Below are 20676 nucleotides of genomic sequence, written 5' to 3' on the forward strand. Positions count from 1 at the left end.
GGAGTGATTGTTAACACAATGGAATGACACAATGTAGATTGCTGTAACATTGTAAAAAGGCACAGTTTTAAACAGCTGCTACGGTGTAATTATGTAAAGCAATGACAAACCCACAGTACTTTGTAAATAATAGCCTACATATACAAAGACATATGCCACATCCACTCTAGTCTATGCTTCTGAGCTTTTTCAATAAGATTGTGTAGGTGTCTCATATAAATTAGAAATATTACTAATGCAAGGTAGGAAGTTCTGTGCTTATAGTTTGTCTGAAATTTCATGAGGGGACTACACAACAGTCAGTGCAAGCTTCAATACGGACAAATTAAGTGTGTTTGTTTATTCCATATTCAGTAATGGAATTTGATATGAAGTGTGGTTTCATCTGTACAGCCTTATTTAGAATATCATAGAAACAGATTTGAGCTTGGTGGATCTGAACAAATAGTACATGAGGAATGTGAGTATGGTTTTAAACCTTCAGACCCTGTTGTGTTTTGTCGAATGATAATGCCAGATGACTACAAAATTAAAAATCAAAATCAAATGTATTTCTGAAGCTCTATTATATTTGATATTTCATATCTCTAGTAACACAATAAATGTATTGAGAGAAATAAAACCTGCTATTGTTTATTCAAATTGTAGGTGTGTCTCCTTATGAGTTTTGAAGGCCACTATTTTTTACAGTAGCTCTCTAGTCTAAGTCTTTAGGGTTGAACATTTATTAGAACCCTTTCCTATTTTCTTTGCTCTGTTCCAGTCTGTATTACTATATCTATATACTCTCTTACCTAAGCAGCTCCATCTGTCACTGAGTCAACCATTGGAAAAGATAATAACCAATCATCTACCAGCTGAGCACCGGAATGTGAAGGCTGGAGTAACTTTTATTGTTTGCACTAAAAAAAGAAAAGAAAATTTCAAGAACATAACAGGGATGTTTTTCTGGAGTGTGTGTATGTGTATATATATATATATATATATATATATATATATATATATATATATATATATATATATATATAGGTAGTGGACAAAAAAATGGAAACACCTGGGTAAATGAGGGACACCAAGTATATTGAAAGCAAGGGCTTCCACACAGGTGTGGGTAATGCGTTAGTTAAGCAAATAACATCCCAGCATGCTTAGGGTCATGTATAAAAATGCTGGACAGGCCTGGTTACCTATAATTATGGCTAGCATGGCTGCAAGAGGAAACCTCCGTGACTTTGAAAGAGGGGTGATTTTTGGGGCGTGTTTGGCAGGAGCTTCAGTGACCAAGACAGCTCAACTTGCTGAAGTTTTACCAGCAACGGTGTCTAAGGTGATGTCGGCATAGAACTCCAAGGGAAAGACATCATCAGCAAAGGGCAACAGTGGGCACATACTCCAGGATCGTGATATCCGTGCATTAATTCGAAGTGAAAGGCAAAACAAGCGAGCAACTGCAGATTGACAGATCAATTGACTGCAAATTTCAACCTGGGGCGCGAGCAGCCAGTTTTATCAAAAACGGTCCGCCGAGAACTCCACAGAGTGGGATACCTTAGTGGCCCAACGCCCATTCTACTTTACCACTGTGTTTCTGTGTTTGAGGAATGGGTAGCAAGTAACTGGTCTTTTGATTGAAATTCAACTTTCTTGAAAGACAATCTATACGCTCTAATCAGTGATCTGCTTTACACCATTTGAATGATGGAAAACAGTAAAATTGCAACAATTACAAGCACACTGTTAAAACAATGCTGGTAAGATGGGCACAAGTTCAGAAACTGCAATATAAACGACCTTCACCAAAAGCATGTCTTGCTTGCATACCGCATAGTGCGTCCCTTTAAGGTGAAGTATTAGTTTATAAAGTTAAACTGTAATGTATTATGGATTAACATTTATTGTTACAGTAAATAGCTTCCCTCAGGTTCAGTTACTTTTTAATTTAGACAGTACTAAATATAACTTTTTCATGTTTTTGTCATGTTTTAAAAGTGCACTTTTGCCTTAGAAGGTGGGTTTGTTCTGTTTTAATGTAATGTCAGCAATTGCTCAATTTAGATCCGGCAAAAACTAATCAATTACTTTTGTAAATTAGAGCTATCCATTCCAGCCAACTAACATTTTTCATGTCATTTTCCATTTACTAATCCAACTACTAGGTATGCCAAACTAAGCATTTACTGTAGCAGTCTTTCTCCACTTCTATGCTCTGATTGATGCCAACCAGGGTCCCAGGATGGTATTTGTTCATGGCAGAAGTAGTGGCAAGGTCTGTATAGTGTTCCGTGCTTAGCATTGTTTATTTTCTGTATAGTGCATATGGTCAATTGAACTGAGTGGCCAGCCAGCAAACTTCAGAATGGATTTTCTTTATTTTTCAGCAGTAAATGAATGACAGAGGTAAATTGAAGAAGCTGCCACCTGCACCTTTATCAGGCACTAAGTCCCTTGGTGACCAGTTAAACAAAAATGTCAGTAACATCCACCCCCTGCAACTGCTGTACATTCAAAATGAGAGATATCAGTATAATGAAAAAGATGATGACAATGTCAAATAGAAATGCGATACAGATGGACAGATGACGCACTGTTATACAATACGCCTCTCGCAGGGGATTGCAATTTCCTGTATATAAATGTAAACTTTCTCTAGGTGCTAGCATGGCTATCAGAAAATGTGTGTTTGTGACAGATTTGTGTTTTACTTTTTTTTGCATGTAACTAACCGTAGAGTATAATAACACAAGGCTGTAGTCAGCTACAAGGCACCTGAGGCACGTGCCTCAGTTAAAATCATACTAATAGTTATTATTTTGGCCCTTTTACATGTTGCTTTGCTGCAAATAAAAATGCATTCCATCCCTTTTTGCATTTGAAATAAGTGGGATACTTGAAGGTTTGTTTCAGACAGTGCATGATTGACACACTGGTAGCTGAGTTGAGGGTTGTGTAGAGTTCATAGGGCTGTGGTTTGCAAGGAGCCTCACAAATGTCCAATCACATCAATAGAAGTCAAATGCATATTCATGAGTATAAATCAAAACACAGCCAAACAGCCTATCAAATCGACTGTCCAGCTCAAAAGCTCGAGCTGCAACCCTCACTGGTTATGATGTGCTTACGCAGCTAAACTCTCTCCATGTTGTCAGCCCTCTTAAGCTAATTGTATTGCTAAATGTGATTTTATAATTAATATGCAAGCACTCTTGTCTTCTCGGTATTTGGATAATGTCATCACTGTTAAAATGATTTGTTTGATAGATTAAGATTTAAAACTAAGTATAGTGTCTACAACAAATATTCTGACATTGATGCATTTCTTATTTTCTTTTATATTGAATTTGAATGTTGCAATGAAAAGGCTTCTTATTTGCACTGTACAAAATCACACAGGTCCTGCAAATTTAGAACCCCAGGTACTCAAAATTATCTAATAGTATCTTATTCAGAAAAAAACCCTGTTAACTAAACTTGTATTTAAATAAACAACATATAATAATGTCTAAAAAACTTGTGGGGGGAGCACGGACAAGTGCCTCTGTCATTTTTCATGGCTGGCTACAGCCCTGGATAATTTACCTGTGAGCCATTATATTAAGCTAGCCTGGTCAAGAGTATGGAAATTATCTTCGTAGCATCGTCTTGTTTGGCAGTGTAAATAAATTGGGACTTTAAAAGGGTAAACTGCAATTACTAGTAACGGTGGGTGAACAATTCAGGGGTGAATCTAAACATCTCCACACATCAACTCCTCTTAAACAAACCCATACCACTGAATCTTAGAATAATTAATTTTACATTCTATTTAATACACTTTTTATTGATTTTATTGAAACTGACGATCATATTAAATCACTTGAGTGAACCTAAATAACTAATTATTGATTTGAGCCAATAATCAAAATTATGTTAAATATTTAAAAAAGCAATGGTTTATTTATAGTATAAATCTGACACAACAGTGATGGTTTACCTGACATTAGAAACAGTAGGCATTTATTTATTTCATATTATCCATCTTTATTAATAGTTTCTGTGACTTATGTCTTCCTGTTATACATATTCGTAATTTTTGTTCTGGTTTCTGGCTATTTTAATTTCTTTAATGTGTTATTCAATTTACAAAATCAAAAGAGTACATTGTATCCCTGCCACTTGCTCTTTACATTTGCCCTAAGAGATGCTCTTTATTTGAAAATGCACTGGACACTACTTCTCTCCACCCTAAAGACCAGGTCTGTAATAATAACCCCTGGCATACTACAGATTAACAAAGCATTTACAATTATATCGGCTTTACAGAAAACGGTGTACTCAGATAGCAACTGAATGCCTATGACACAATATGTCAGACAGCTGTGAAAGGCAATAAAATGAAAGCCTGTATTTTTAGCAGGGGTAAGGATTCGTGAAAGCTGATCCATTTACTAAACAAAGAAGTTGTTGCAAAATACTACTTTAAAAGTAGTAAAGTAGTTCCCTCCTCCTCCTCCCCCTCCTCTGATCTCTCTATCTCCATTCCTCTGGAATCTACCACACTCTCTCCCTCCTCCTCAGCTAAGAACCTCGGAGTCACCCTGGACCACTGCCTCTCGTATTCCCAGCACATCTCAACTCTGGCACGCACTTGCCGATTCTTCCCCCTTCCTCACCAACTACGCCAACCAGCTCCTTGTCCAGGCCCTGGTACTCTCCCGCCTAGAATACTGCTACACCCTCCTGGCTGGCCTCCCTGTGTCCACCACCCGTCCGCTCCAGCTCATCCAGAACTCCGCTGCTCTCCTGGTGTTCTCTCTGCCTCGCTTTTTCCACGCAACTCCACTGCTCTGCTCACTCCACTGGCTCCCGATCACCGCTCGCATCCAGTTCAAGACTCTTGTACTCGCCTACAGATGTCTTGACCAGACTGCACCCAGCTACCTCCAGACCCTCATCTCTCCCTACACCCCCACTCGACCTCTCCGCTCCGCCTGCACTAGAAGACTGGTTGTACCTCCGCTACGCTCCCCTGCCTCCAGAGCCCGCTCCTTCTCCACCCTCGCCCCACAGTGGTGGAATGACCTCCCTACAGATGTCAGGACTGCCCAGTCCATGACCACCTTCAGGCGCCTCCTCAAGACTCACCTCTTCAGACAGCACCTGTAGAACTCTTTTCCCTCTGGACACTTTATCACTCTTTCAGACGTGTTGGATATGGACAGAATAAGACATGAAGAGCTGCACTAGTTGCTCCAACATCTTTAGCAACAACAGGCTTTGGACCTCCTGACCTGTAAGAATGACTTGTCTGTTTGTGAAATGAGGCAGGAGAAGCTCAGGCAGGTAAGCTGAGCGCCGTGTGCAGCTCCCCTATTAGAAATGACAGTTTATGGTTATGCCAAAGCAAATAATCTGGAGAGTTTCATGATGTCTGGCTGATCAGTAAAGGTATAAACAGGTGGCAGGGCCTGGTGCCAAAACATTCAGGAGTGGGCGGTTCCATTGTATTGATAACAACAGCCTCAGAAAATTAAAAAAACAAATAAACAATTTGTTTTTTGTTTATGTTTTACGCAAATAAATACATTTACTAATACTTTTTGTACCATGAAACCAGACTACTGAAAATGAGATTTCCATGAAAATAATTCCATGAATATCTAGAATACCAAGTACTGAGAAGCTCAGAAATACAGTATATATGGAGACTCATTTCTATGTTCTTTGAAGATAATTATCATAATAGATCCTCAAACAAATTCAGCTACAGTATTAATTAGTTGTTACAGCAACTGCATCCTATTGTCATCCATGCGCATATGAAGCACCGCTACAGCGTGCAAAGCACTGAATAAAATCTGAAAACCGTGCAATGATACTAATCCTAATATTAAACCTGATTATGTAAAAAAAAACGTCATTAATCACAATAAATCAAAGGCCAACCACAGCCTGAACCACTTACAGGTAATTGTGCATGCAGCACTAAATCAGACAAAATAATAAACATGGCTACAATACAAGAAGTGTGTAGAATGATGCCAGCAGTTATAACAATGCCAGCAGAAGCCACGTTTTTTCTGATGTAATGGGGTGGCTGAACACAGGGGCTCAGGCTTCACCTGTGATGGTAGAGCATTATTATTATTATTTATTTCTTAGCAGACGCCCTTATCCAGTTGTTACAAGATATCACATTATTTTTTACATACAATTACATTATTACACATTATTTTTACATACAATTTCCCATTTATACAGGTTTTTTTTTTGTTTACTGGAGCAATCTAGGTAAAGTACCTTGCTCAAGGGTAGAGCAGCGGTGTCCCCCACCTTGGATTGAAACCACAACCTTTGGGTCAAGAGTCCAGAGCCCTAACCACTACTCCACACTGCTGCCCTATTCCTGCATCAAGGAATAACATTGCATTCAAAGACTTCTCATGATTCCATTTATTTAGATGGCCAGTTAATATCCTAGAATCTTGGTTCCTTCCTTGATTGAAAATATAAACATTTACAATTTCCATCTGGATTCTTCTTAAGTGCAATCTGCATTTATGCTTTGCAATGTATTAATCTTTTCTTTGCAGGACATTTAAAATAAAAAAAAAACATATACTGTTACACATGTATTGCAATAAAAACACATTTTTTCATCTAAATACACTCCATGCAAGAGCACATTTACTAGCTGATAGTTAGCAGCTGCATACAGTTTCATAATAAGCTTTGTAAATTGTATTCATATCGAAAAATAATATTTTACATTTCTTGAACAGAGTGACCCCAATGGGCTAATAAAAAGGGGATACATTTAGCACAAAAAAGTCATGGTACAAACAAGCATGAGTACTGTAGCTATGTATGATCAGTGAATCATCAGAGGTTCTGCCAAAATCTTCATTAAGGGAAATAAGTGACTAAAGCTAACATTTCAGGGAAGCTTATTTCAGCTGTGTCTGTGGTAGGACTGGACTGCAAGAATTAACTGACTTTCATCTACTTCATTCTTTTTTTTGAAGATGTGTTTGATTATTATTAGCTTGCTAGTGTGTGAGATTTAAAAAGTAAGCAGCAGGGTTCTGAAACATATAGCATTATACATCCTCACGTGTTGCTACAACTGTTCAAATTGTTAACATCCTGACAACTTTTTACACTTACAACTCTGTTTCAAAGCTCTTTTCAAAAAGGTCGCTGTAGTGCACTGATAGTGCAAGGGTTATTGCCCACATTGTCAATAACGAGTAACAAGTGGGGAAGTGTAGTGCTATATTATATTGTGTAATGCTATATTTTTCAGAACCCCGCTGCTTACTCTTTAAGGTATGGTTTGATTTTTTTCCCCCCAGTGTTAAATCAGCAAATAAAACCCATTTAAAATGAAGGCAATACATATGTAATCTCTGGTTTAAAGATCATGATAATTCAATTCCAAAAAAACCTTGTTTATCAGGTAGCAGGATTTGCATACTGATGCCTTAAAATGCACATTGGAGAGGATAGCGTAGAAGCACTTAGAGAAGCTTCTGGTCTAAAAACAACAAGTGCAATACATTCTTATAGTAATAACTTTGGAGAACAGCTGCATTGCCAATAACACAAACATATTAGGCATAGAACATGGCTAAACCAGCACTGAGCTTCTGTGATTCTCTTTTTATTTTGTATTTAAGGTATCTTTCTTTGAGCTAAATGAGTCTGCCTTCTTTCTTTCTGTTATGGGTGATTTAGTTACTGGAATACATTTCCTTCACAGTATAATCTGCATTCCTTGAAAAACACAGTCCTATTTTAGAATGGAACACCAGCTGGACACCAAGAGATGCTGTATTCTCTAAAGTCCTCACTGTTCTCTACTGTTCTTTATTGTCCTGGGAAAATGTGTTATAGCTGTAAAAAAAAGAGGAAGGAAAATATAATACAACTGTTGCCATCTGTAAAACACCTGGTTTTCAATTTCCACATAAAAAACTCCACTCCCAAGAAGAACATATTTTTTAAAGGTAAGCCAGTAGTTCTAGTATATACTACATTTAAGCTATGGGAGCTAAGTATTTGTGTGTTGTTGCATATAGCTAGAGATCCGCTTATGCAATTGTCACAAAACTTGCTAAGGACCTTCTTCAGCACAAGTTATATAATGTATGATAATATACCTGCTGATCACCTGACTGTCCTTCTGTTTGCCAGAAATGTATATATGGAGAACCACTTGTCCAATGGTGATGCAATTTCCTATGGACCTTCTTAACACAAATTTTATTATATGTTATAATCTTGTGGTATATGGAGGCTGTCTGTTTGTGTATTCAAATGTCTGTAGGTCACACTTACATTATAACATGCAGTATAGGGAACTGCTTGTCCAATTGTGATTGCAGTTGCATAAGCTATGATACAGACTTCAGAAAAAAGTGAAGGTAACTTCACGCTGCAGAATCATAGTGCTCTATCCTTGATGCCTGCTCTTTGCACTCTAAGCTTCAGTTTTTTGTTTTGTTTTGTTTGTTTGCTGTAAGATGACCTGGAACGTGTTATTTTCCCAGAAGAATGCTTTTAAATAATATTGATTATGAACCAACTTCATATGAGTAGTGGCATGTTGTTATTGAGGTTTAAACCTGAAAATGATATGCTTAAATGCAGGGCCAAGGTGAGTAAAGTCAAGCCAAGTCAATGAGTGGTGTCTGAGCTATATTTCTCCTGTAAATGGGTACCAGACAGGTGTTCCAGACCTCTAATATTTATGCGCTGCATGAGGTTTGAAGTATTAGCACGGCTGGAATTCTTTGTTCTGCAGGTTTTAAAAAGATGTACTCAGTAGCTCGAAAGCCCCTGAAATCCAAGTCATCCTTCAACACTTTTTTCTCTGACAAGTGGAGATACCAGATATAGAACTCCTAGCTTTTTGTTTTGTTTATGAAGTAGTTTTTAGTGCTAATAAAATGAAATATTTACAGAATTAAACCACTTTGATCAGTTCACAAGCTAAATTCGAGAAAAATAATAATAAAAAATGCAAAAACGGTGACAAGGAATCCTTTTTTATTCCTTAAAGGTATAATTTATTAAACAGCAACAACAGCTTTTTCTCGCCCAAGCACACAATCTAGGGAAGTTGTTATATTCTTATCTAAAGTTGGAAAATTGCAGCCTTGAACCAGGGAGCGAAGGTATTTGAGATGATTAACAATATATTTTTTTATTTGTTCATATACACATTTGGGCAGTTTTATAAAACAAATTAACATTTTGTAATGCAAAACATTATGCCTTTGTATGTGATCATAGCTTATTGGTTGATAGTCGTCATCATTAAAATGTGGGATCTTGGGTATAAACTACGGCCAACCAGGCTAATTAATAATACAAACAATAATAATATTTGTAATGATTATTTTAATGATTCTTGTAATGTTTCTTGAAATGTTTGTCTTTAGAGTTCAGTATTTTTACCACAGAGTGTCGGGAGATGAAGGCCACCATCCGACCAAGGTGTAACGGTTGCCTTTTGTTTAGAACCACCCATCCCTGTATTGCTTTGGAAAGAGAAGTGAATCCTCTTTCTCCTTCCTGTTCTGAAAACGAGGGCTCGAGGCCAAGACTACAGCAACCTAATTTGTGTCATTAGCTAGGGTGGATGATTACACCATCTGTAAGGCAATTGTTTGTCTTCTCCATGGTTACGTGGCCTGTAGAGATGATACAGTATTATCGTATGGGTCACTGACGAAACTTGATAAGATCACATCTTCTCAGATTCCTAGTTTGATTTTAAAAAATCTGTTGATGATTAAGGCTCAGTATTGATGAAAAATAACACCAACCAAAACAGCGCAAAATTGAAATAATTTCATTTTGGAAATGACTGACGTAATGGTTGTGGCATCTGATGAAAAAAAATTACTTTAAAATGCTGGTTCCAGGATTGTTATAGTTGCTTCATAAAATGTGCTGGCTTCAGTCTTCCTGCTGGTGTACACATGGCCTTTCTATACTACTTTCTTTTTATAGTATTATTATTATTATTATTATTATTATTATTATTATTATTATTATTATTATTTATTTCTTAGCAGATTGCTGTATGATCATAACTGCAATCTCTTATAAGACAAAATGTCACATTTTTTTTGTGACAGCACGAACACACTTTAAACCTTTAAAATGATATTTTTAGGAATGCGATTTTTAAATAATAATGCATTATTAGATTAGGATGACAATGTTGACCTACAAAAACGATGTTAAAACATGAAAAACTCCAAGTAAGTGTTCAAGTTTGCTAGCTCCAAACACATTCCATACAATAATGATGGTAAGGCCTAGGGACAACCCTGACACGACAGTAACAGATAAGCTACCCCTTAAAGTGTGTTTATTTATTTTGCTTGCGTGAAGAGCAATGCTATCCACTAACTAAATTTTTCATGCAGACTCCGCAGTGTTCCATTTTCCGTGATCGGGTATCAATTTACATCGCTAACAATAGTACATTATGCGAACTGAGGGAAGTGGTCAAGAGAGCGAATGTGATCTTGAAAAGTAAAAGCACCGACTTTTAAAGAGACACACGTCACTAAACACCACTGCATTGAATAATGAAACGCCTCTGGTGCCAAGAAACACAAAGGATTTCCAATGTTGTTCTGTTTTGTGGGAGGTTTTTAATATGCTAATACCGACTTCCTTATAGGCTAGCCAGTTGGTCTGTCTGGCTCCCGTGGCTTGTATTACCATTGAAGAGTGAGAGGCTGGCTCACCCAGAAAGCTAGAAAGGCTATGCGCTTTTCTATGTTGCGGGAGCTCTGCAAGTAAATCAGTAATATGACTGAAAGAAAGTCACCTGTACACTTTTGTCAGTAGGGGACAGGTAGGCAATGTGCCGAAATGGAGATTAAGGACTCGTGCAGCGTAATTCTGACAGCTTACCAAAGTTACACGCCCTCAAGGATACCAATGATGGAGCAAAGCCTTGCGCCACAGCTTTCTCCGACTCCGGGACATTCCCCCCTTAACAGGTACTATTTACCGATTGCAAGGGCTCATAATACTATTTGGGGAGGTGCTGTTATCCAAATTTCCTTCGGCAACAAACTACTATTATCTATTGGTAAATAATTATAATAAAAAAGTATAGGATACTGGTGGCTGCAGGTCAAAGTAGGTCCCCATGATAAAGGCTCTGCAATGTATTGCATTGCAGACCGCAACTATTCTGCCTGCCGCTGTCGTTATCGAATGCTTTCAAATTTCTGCAGGGTTAAAACAAACAAACAAACAAACAAACAAAAGAAAAAAACGTTTAAAGTAAATTTTGTTCATTTTTCCAGTTTGATTGTTGGCTTGCAAAGTTACATGTTTTGTTTGTTTTGGCTTTAAGGTTTATTTTCTGAGTGCTATTAGCGGTTTTTTGTTTTTTTTTGTACAGGACAAAAGTACGTTTGTTTTTAAAGTTTGTTACCAATAGATTTTGTTCATACTTAAAAGTTCGAGTTAACATTTATTTATTGTACTGCATACAATATTTCTCAAACGTTTTGGATTATATCACAGGTACATGCATAAGTCAAAAGTTTAAATTGCTTTAAACACATTCCTGAGTTACTTTCACGGGCGACTTACAATGTTGACACAGTTTACTAATTACTGAGCAACACCTACACAATTATAACCACGTATTTACACACCAACAGTAAGGAACACCACTTATTGAACTGCCTCCTTAAACTACAGTTTCAAGTCTAGCTTGGATTTATTTTGATGTATATTTATTGACTCTGCAACAGAGGTTACTGGAGATAGAGTCGTTGTGGCTTGAAGGATGCATGTGCTAAATGCTAAATGTCTGACCTTACTTACTGTATTCCCTGGTTGTTTGGACAGTTGCCCTGTCCATTACCAGTCATTCATCACAAGTCAGCGTCAGTCAGAGTGAGCTGAGGCAGCCTCAAGACAAGGTGTCGAAATCATTCTGGTGATGCAGTAAACTGGTTATTTAGGAGACTAGTTGGGCTATTAATGAAAAGTATAGTCATTCTAAATAAATAAAATGGAAGACTATTTTGAATTAGTCAGTGCTTACATGCTTATATATATATATATATATATATATATATATATATATATATATATATATATATATATATATTTATATAAAATATACACTGTAGTCGATTGCACTGAAGGAGTCATTTAGGTTTCCAGTGGAATATTAAATCGCGTAAGGGGCTATATCCCATGAGAGGATTAGCTGTCGATAGTAACCAGTCTCAGTAACAATCCAACACTCAACCTTAAAAGCTGAAACAAGGGTCTACTTATTTTAATTTAATCTCTCTATGAATCCCTTCACTTTGTTCCATGTCAGATTATCTGTATAAAGACCATATGTCTATCAGGTGTAGTTTTAAATGATCCCTTCATAAGAAGGTTTCACTTAATCAGCTAGATGGAACCTAAGGATGTTGCAGTATGCATGCTATACAGATTGTGTACCTCCCTGTCTTAGTAAGGGAGTAGGTAAAAGACGGACAGAGACAAAAGTTTCTTGGACGAGGCAGTAAAACTGCTCAGATCGTCTTAAATCATACATCAAATTATTATTCCCTCCCCATGCATTACATACCAACTGGAATTATCATTCTAGGATTTGTAGTTTTTTTTGTTTTTTTTTTATTACCACAAACTCTGCCGGACGGAGACAAATCTGGTCAGACGAGGCAATAAAACTGCTCAGATCGTCTTAAATCATACATCAAATTATTACTCTCTCTCCACACATTACATACTAACTGGAATTATCATTCTTTTATTAACACTAACTCTGCCAGATGGAGGCAAAACTGGTCGGACAAGATAATAAAACTGCTCGTCATAAATCATACATAATTGTATAATCCCTCCCCACACATTACACACCAACTGAAATTATCATTCTAGCATTTTTAGTTTTTTTTGTTAACACAAATAATGGAGGCAAAACTGGCTGGACCAGGCAATAAAGCTGTTTATTACTTCCTCCCCGTACATTACATACCAACAGGAATGATCATTATGACTGTTTTCCTAAATAAATGTTTATGCTTCCAGACAAAAACAAGAATAATTATCATTTGTGGTGCTGAAGAGAGCTCCCCGTTTTCATAATGCAAGTTAAGTTTTAAAATCTCTCTGCCCCATATGCAATTTAAGTAATCGTTATAATAATAATAATAATAATAATAATAATAATAATAATAATAATAATAATAATAATAATAATAATAGTAATAATAAAAATAACGCAGACATAATGGCAGTCCAATGTCTGCTACCCACTCGGCCCGACTCAAACATTTCTGTGACGTCACCCTTTGATCTTTTGATTGACTAATCCTATGAATCTTCTAACTAAAAGTGGCTGTGTGGCTTTGAAGAGAAGGGGTGCGGGGATGTTTGTACACGTAAATATATAGAGAGAGAGAGTTTAAATCAGGTTAAAATAATAATTAAAAATGCCAGCAATATCAGTTAAAAAAAAAAAACGGCCAAGAGAAGGAGGCACAGAGCTTGTTACAATCTAATAAATAGTTAACGAGTGGATTTGGCCAGAAACTACAAGCGTATAGCAGAGATAGAAACAGTCTGCACAAAAAATGAAAGCAGACTTAAACTCTGCCTTCTATGCACAGCAGGATCTCCCAGGGCTGATCGACTCAGGCCCTCCCGAACCGTTGCCAAATGTACTCTACCACCTGAGGGTGGAGTCGCCATTGTGACTGGTGAGGACCTTCCCTCGAGTGGAGGTACGCCGTCCAATTCACCACTCCAGGAAGAAGAACAGCCTGGAGGGATAGCAAGTTCCTTTGCCCAGGTCAATAGCTGTGCAACCCCAGGGACCAAAGTCCTCCCTCGCGGTTGACATACACTACTACAGACATGTTGACTGTGAGGACAAGGGCATGTCTCCTCTGGAGCACTGGAAGGAAATGCTGGAGAGCGAGGTGAACCACTTGCAGTTCCAGCACATTTATGTATAGGGATGTCCATCGACCCGACCAGGACCCACGGACTCCTCTGCCTGCCCAGACCGCACCCCTACCTGAGTTGGATGCATCTGTTGTCACCACCTGACGGTTGTGAATCACTCCCATCCTCAGGCCTTCGCACAAGTGAGAGGCTTGCCTCCACCAACGCAGGGCTTCCCAGTATACGCAAGACATGATCAGCCGAAGGTGTCTGTCGTGTTTGGGGTGTAGCCGGAAGGCATTGAGCCACGCTTGAATCGGGCGCATGTGGAGTAACCGTAGTTGGATGGCTGAAGAAGCTAGGCTAGACAGTTGTGAATGGCAGCCACTCTGTCGTCCGACAGATAGGCTTGCATTGTAAGGGAATCCAGCCGGAGACCTAAGTAAACCGTACTTTTCACCGGTATTAATTGGTTTTAGGCATCGTTGAGGGTGAGACTCAGTATCGCCGGATGCTCTGTCATGATCGCTGTGTGGGCCACTGCTCCTTTCTACGACTGGGAGCAGATCAACCAGTCGTTCAGGTAGTTCACACTGATCCCTTGCAGCCGCAAGGGGGCTAGGATGGCATCCACCCACTTTGCAACGTGATGGAGGAGAGGCCGAATGACAGCACAGAAAACTCAAGACGCTTCTCTGAAAGGCGAAGCAGAGATATTTCCTGTGTGCTGGACAAATAGGGATGTGAAAATGCCCGTCCTTTAAGTCTACAGTGGCAAACCAGTTGCCTGGATGGACTGACTGGAGGATGTGGCGATGTGTGACCATCTGGAACCTCCTCTCCCTCAAGAACCCGTTGAGGTGTCTCAGGTCTAGGATGGGGCGAAGGCCCCTGTCCTTTTTTTGGCACTAGAAAGTATCTCGAGTAGAACCCCTCTTCTTGAGAGGTGCATTCTACAAGGCGGATGGCTTGCTTGAGAAGTAATGTTTTTACTTCTTGCCTGAGTGCCAAGACCTGGAGAGGGTCGCTCACAGATGTAACAGTGATCCCTCGAAAGGGAGGAGGTCCCGCGTGGAACTGTAGTGCGTAACCAGTGTGTATGGTGGTGAGCACCCAAGAGTCTGAGGTGCAATTGCACCAGTATTGCAGCTGGTGTGAGAAGGGGTGGGTCTGAGTCCGCAAGCCTTCAGGGCCCCTGCTGGGGCTGCTGAGGCTGGGGTGGAGGCTGTCTTGGAGGCTGCCTAGGGCGGTTCTGTTGGAACTGTCTCCCGGAGCGCTGATGCGCTGTGGCCCCACGTCTGGCATTTCCCCATCCTTGTGGACAGCCCCGGGTATTAGTTGCTGCAGAAGCCTGAAGGTGATGCCTCAGGTTGCCATGTGGTGCAGAGCATGGGAAGGAAGCATCGCAGCATCACAGCCACCTGTTGAGAAACCTCTCGCTCTCGGTGGGAGCATTGCAGTATCTCTTCCACCACTGTCCTGAAGGTATAGCCAAGGGATATGGGCACGTCCAATTAGGCCGACTTGTCCGCTTCTGTCTCCTGCAGCACTAAAGAGTCCCATCCCAGGAAGCCACGATCAAGATCGCGTCTTGTTTCTTCTCACTCATCGTCTTGTCTCGCTCTGAGACATCCGTGACCATCAGTGAGGGTGGGCTCGGTTATGTTTTGGGGCTGCTTTGCTGCGCCTGGCACAGGGTGCCTTGAATCTGTGCAGGGCACGATGAAATCTCAAAACTATATTTATTTTAATGGAGCGCAGTAGCGCAGGGTTTCAGCTCAGTCATCCGATTCCAGGGAAGTGGCAAGCCGACTTCCAGCAATAAATTGCAGGGGAATTAGCCGAAAACTCAAAGTGAGAGCTCTTTTACAAGAATCAATCATACAACTGGAGAGGTTAGTTATACCTACCTTACCTACCTGATTGTGATAAGCAAAAGAGAACTTCATCTCTGCGGAGTGACTTACTTATTTTGTCGGTAGGCGGGACCGGGGACGTCACTCCCCGGAGGGGCCTATCGGCAGCTCTGACATAAAATGTTCAGTAAATACCTGACCTGTGGCAGGCATATCCCAAAACTATTGGTTGCCTTTGAATTGAAAGAGAACTAAAAATGCTAGAATGATAATTTCAATTGGTATGTAATGTGTGGGGAGGGAGTAATAATTTGATGTATGCTTTATGACGATCTGAGCAGTTTTACTGCCTCGTCCGGACAGTTTTGTCTCTGACTGACTTTCACCCACTCCCTCTTATTAATGGCAGTCACATAAAAGGCCTCTCCATTGAAAATACTGTACTTGTTTACAGGTTAATAACAAGCTATTAGGACTATCCCTTGAGGGCTACTACCATTAGGAGCTGTAATTGCAGGCTTATTATTTAGTTGCTAAAAGCAATTTGGTTGATATAATTGGGAAAGTACCTTTTCTAAAAGACCCCTTTTAACACCAGAACGGACGCATTTATATGCATACCTAGAAAAACCATATAGGTATTATAATAAAAGGACAAACAATTATAAGTCGTAGGAACATCATATAAAGCATCTACACAACATTGTAAATAAACTGACATTTGAACAGAAAAGTGTTTATATTGCCTACATAACAAAGCACATATACTCAACCGAAGCTATGCATTTATACAATACTGTGCAAAAGTTTTAGGCAGATGTGAAAAAATGCTGTAAAGTAAGAATGCTTTCAAAAATAGACATGTTAACAGATTATATTTATCAATTAACTAAATGCAAAGTGAGCGAACAGAAGAAAAATCTAAATCAAATCCATATTTGGTGTGACCACCTGTGGCAATGTGCCCCGTCCCTGTGTGCATTTGTGTGTTGCGTGTGTTAATGTTGGTGTATAGATTGGTACACGGGATATAAACGGGTCTGTGTTTCACGTGTGATTTAAAAAGGTAGATTTGTATTTAGGCACGAGGAGGGCACAGCACTTCACGTGCAAGTAAAATGTAATATGTGAGCACGGGGAATTGCACTTTATTGATTCACGTGCAGTTGTACTGCGACTCCAATTGAATGATTGATTAGCAGTCGAGTCTCGGTACAACTGCATAAATAGATGCATGTTTCATTCAGTCGGGGTTGGGTGTTCGAGAGTGGAGAACGGGTGAGGAGAAGGAGGAAAGTAAATATAAAGTGAAATAATCTAGAAGTGTTTGTACTCACCGTGTTTGTTTGTCTCTCCGTGCACCGTTTGTTAAGTGTTTAGTACGTTTTGTTTGTCTATTTATTTTGGCGCAAGTGCCGTGTCCTGTTTTGTGTTCAAACCTTTTATTTTCTGTTTAATTATTAAATGCTGAGCGCGATCACGCGCCCAGCTTCACCAAACCACATCTCTCTGTTTATTTATTTCCTGGCTCTGGTCTGACACCACCCACTCCGGCCGTCTTTGTGACACCACCCTTTGCCTTCAAAACAGCATCAATTCTTCTAGGTACACTTGCACAAAGTCAGGGATTTTGTAGGCATATAGTCAGGTGTATGATTAAACAATTATACCAAACAGGTGCTAATGATCATCAATTCAATATGTAGGTTGAAACACAATCATTAACTGAAACAGAAACAGCGTGTAGGAGGAATAAAACTGGGTGAGGAACAGCCAAACTCAGCTAACAAAAGTCATACACCATGGCAAGACTGAGCACAGCAACGAGACACAAGGTAGTTATACTGCATCAGCAAGGTCTCTCCCAGGCAGAAATTTCAAGACAGACAGGGGTTTCCAGATGTGCAGTCCAAGCTCTTTTGAAGAAGCACAAAGAAACAGGCAACGTTGAGGACCGTAGACGCAGTGGTCGGCCAAGGAAACTTACTGCAGCAGATGAAAGACACATCATGCTTACTTCCCTTCGCAATCGGAAGATGTCCAGCAGTGCCATCATCTCAGAATTGGCAGAAAACAGTGGGACCCTGGTACACCCATCTACTGTCCGGAGAAGTCTGGTCAGAATTGGCCTTCATGGAAGACTTGCGGCCAAAAAGCCATACCTCCGACGTGGAAACAAGGCCAAGTGACTCAACTATGCACGAAAACACAGGAACTGGGGTGCAGAAAAATGGCAGCAGGTGCTCTGGACTGATGAGACAAAATTTGAAATATTTGGCTGTAGCAGAAGGCAGTTTGTTCGCCGAAGGGCTGGAGAGCGGTACACGAATGAGTGTCTGCAGGCAACAGTGAAGCATGGTGGAGGTTCCTTGCAAGTTTGGGGCTGCATTTCTGCAAATGGAGTTGGGGATTTGGTCAGAATTAATGGTCTCCTCAATGCTGAGAAGTACAGGCAGATACTTATCCATCATGCAATACCATCAGGGAGGCATCTGATTGGCCCCAAATTTATTCTGCAGCATGACAACGACCCCAAACATACAGCGAAAGTCATTAAGAACTATCTTCAGCGTAAAGAAGAACAAGGAGTCCTGGAAGTGATGGTATGGCCCCCACAGAGCCCTGATCTCAACATCATCGAGTCTGTCTGGGATTACATGAAGAGAGAGAAGCAACTGAGGCTGCCTAAATCCACAGAAGAACTATGGTTAGTTTTCCAAGATGTTTGGGCCAACCTACCTGCCGAGTTCCTTCAAAAACTGTGTGCAAGTGTACCTAGAAGAATTGATGCTGTTTTGAAGGCAAAGGGTGGTCACACCAAATATTGATTTGATGTAGATTTTTCTTCTGTTCACTCACTTTGCATTTTGTTAATTGATAAATATAAACTATTAACATGTCTATTTTTGAAAGCATTCTTACTTGACAGCATTTTTTCACACCTGCCTAAAACTTTTGCACAGTACTGTACACAGACATACTATAATCGAAATTACATGAATAAACATTTGAACAGAATGGGCTTCATTTACAATCATTTATAAAGTCTAAGTGCTGGCACAAATCACACGCGATTCTTTCTTTGTCAGGGTAATTAGTACATATATTTAGGAAATGTCAGGAAAGCACAGCTACGTATCTTAAACACACGCACCGCAATTTAAATTTAAATAAAAAAAAACATCAAAATGACTGCCTTGGTCGTTCTAGTGTTAATTTTACTTACTTAAGCCCATCACTCCTTTTGGAGCATAGGCCATCGACATCCTGCCAGTGTATCCGACCATAGTGTTTTAATAGTTTCCAGAGGGTTTCCCGGTCCACACTATCGAAAGCCTTTTCATAGTCGACAAAGTTGACATACAGGGATGAGTTCCACTCAATTGACTGTTCCACTGTGATATGCAGAGTAGCGGTGTGGTCTGTGCAGGATCTATCTTGACGAAAACCTGCTTGTTGATCTTTTAGTTTTGTGTCAACTGCTTTTTTCAATCTCTCCAAGATGACTCTGTTTAGCACCTTTCCTGGCGCTGACAGAAGCATAATTCCCCTGTAGTTCTTACAGTCCCATAGGTCTCCTTTCTTTGGGAGCTTGATAAGATTACCTTCTTTCCATTCCGCTGGTATTTCTTCTTCGTCCCAGATCATCCCAAACAGGGAGTACAGTATCTTTGTGGATGTATCTTTATCTCCCTTTCCAGTCCGATGTCGGACTCTGTCCGACGTCATCAAAAAGACATAAATAACAGGTCTCTAGTCATTTTTTCTCCGGAAAAAGCCAAGAAAACCATTCTATGGCCGAGTGAGACCGATAGGAGCCGAGAGAAGCCGAAAAAAAGGGGCGATCTGAGCAATACACATAGCCCCGACACCACAGAGATAACACGGACATAAGCAAACAAGATAGCTGCTTCTGCATCCAGCGCTCAAAGAATATCACAGACATTTGCAGAGCTTTTTTAAGATGTTATAGTAATAAAATAATGACTTGGATCGCAATATTGAGGAGTTTGGTGATAAAACGAGTGATCAGGAGATGATTTATCGGTATGCACGACTATGAAGAGGTATGTGAAAAATACAGCGAACAAGGGGTGGGGCAGGGCTGGAGATGCAGTACTGAGTGTCCTGTTGATATGCAGTGCCTTTTAAACCTGTTTTACTGTGAAAAAAATACTTTTAAACAGCGTGTGTAAAATAAACAGTGCTTGTGAAAATAAATTGGACCTGACGTGCCTGAGATACACTGAATAAATGGACAGCAAAGGGTTAAATGTAGCCCTACAGCTTTGGCAGTGGTGCCTCTACAGCAGGGCACAGGAAAGAATATTGAGAAGTGTTCACATTTACCCAAACTAACCCTATTATAGTATTTATAGAAGTATCAAACAAAGAACATCATCTTTCATAGATAATAAAATACAGTACCTGCTAATTCTCAAAAGCATCTATAATGAGATGTACTGTACTGTGTATTCAGTAATATATGGAGGTCTTCCAAGTTTTAAAAGGTTCTTTCATTCAGAGCTAACAAACAATATAAAAATGATGTGCAGTATTTTAAAACAGCACCTTAAAAATGGTGCATTTTATCAATAGGCTTACAGTATTCTGTAACCAAAAAGGGCAACTTGTAACCTAAGGAAGGTGACATCGTGTTGGATGAAACAAAGAAATGTCTTTCATGTTACAAACCCAGTAAGATTTATGAGTGCACAGCCAGGATTGCATTAAATAATTAAGACTATCAAGTTATCCAGGTTGAGGAAGCTATTTATAGCAGTTTAGTTTTACTGCAACAATGTTCCTATTTCAGTTGTTGCAGCTCCTCGTTATTTTGTGGTAGTGTGATGGTAAGATAGTAGAGAACAACAATATATTCCTCTAT

The 20676-nt window shown here is 39.6% G+C and overlaps 1 protein-coding gene across 3 annotated transcripts in view; it reads left to right on the forward strand.

Moving 5' to 3' along the window:
• LOC117400624 (rho GTPase-activating protein 28-like) overlaps positions 1 to 20676 on the forward strand; it is an 89903-nt gene that overhangs the window by 17232 nt on the left and 51995 nt on the right. For 2 of the 3 annotated variants that reach the window (XM_059022024.1, XM_059022025.1), the window contains exon 1: positions 10715 to 11003. The exons of the other annotated variant lie outside the window; for it this stretch is intronic. In XM_059022024.1, coding sequence (XP_058878007.1) covers positions 10873 to 11003 — 131 coding nt within the window. In that variant the 5' untranslated portion in view covers positions 10715 to 10872. Of the gene's footprint in view, positions 1 to 10714; positions 11004 to 20676 lie in introns of those variants that run through there. 3 annotated transcript variants of the gene reach the window in all.

Source organism: Acipenser ruthenus, chromosome 4, assembly GCF_902713425.1.
Source record: "Acipenser ruthenus chromosome 4, fAciRut3.2 maternal haplotype, whole genome shotgun sequence".
Lineage (NCBI taxonomy): Eukaryota > Metazoa > Chordata > Actinopteri > Acipenseriformes > Acipenseridae > Acipenser > Acipenser ruthenus.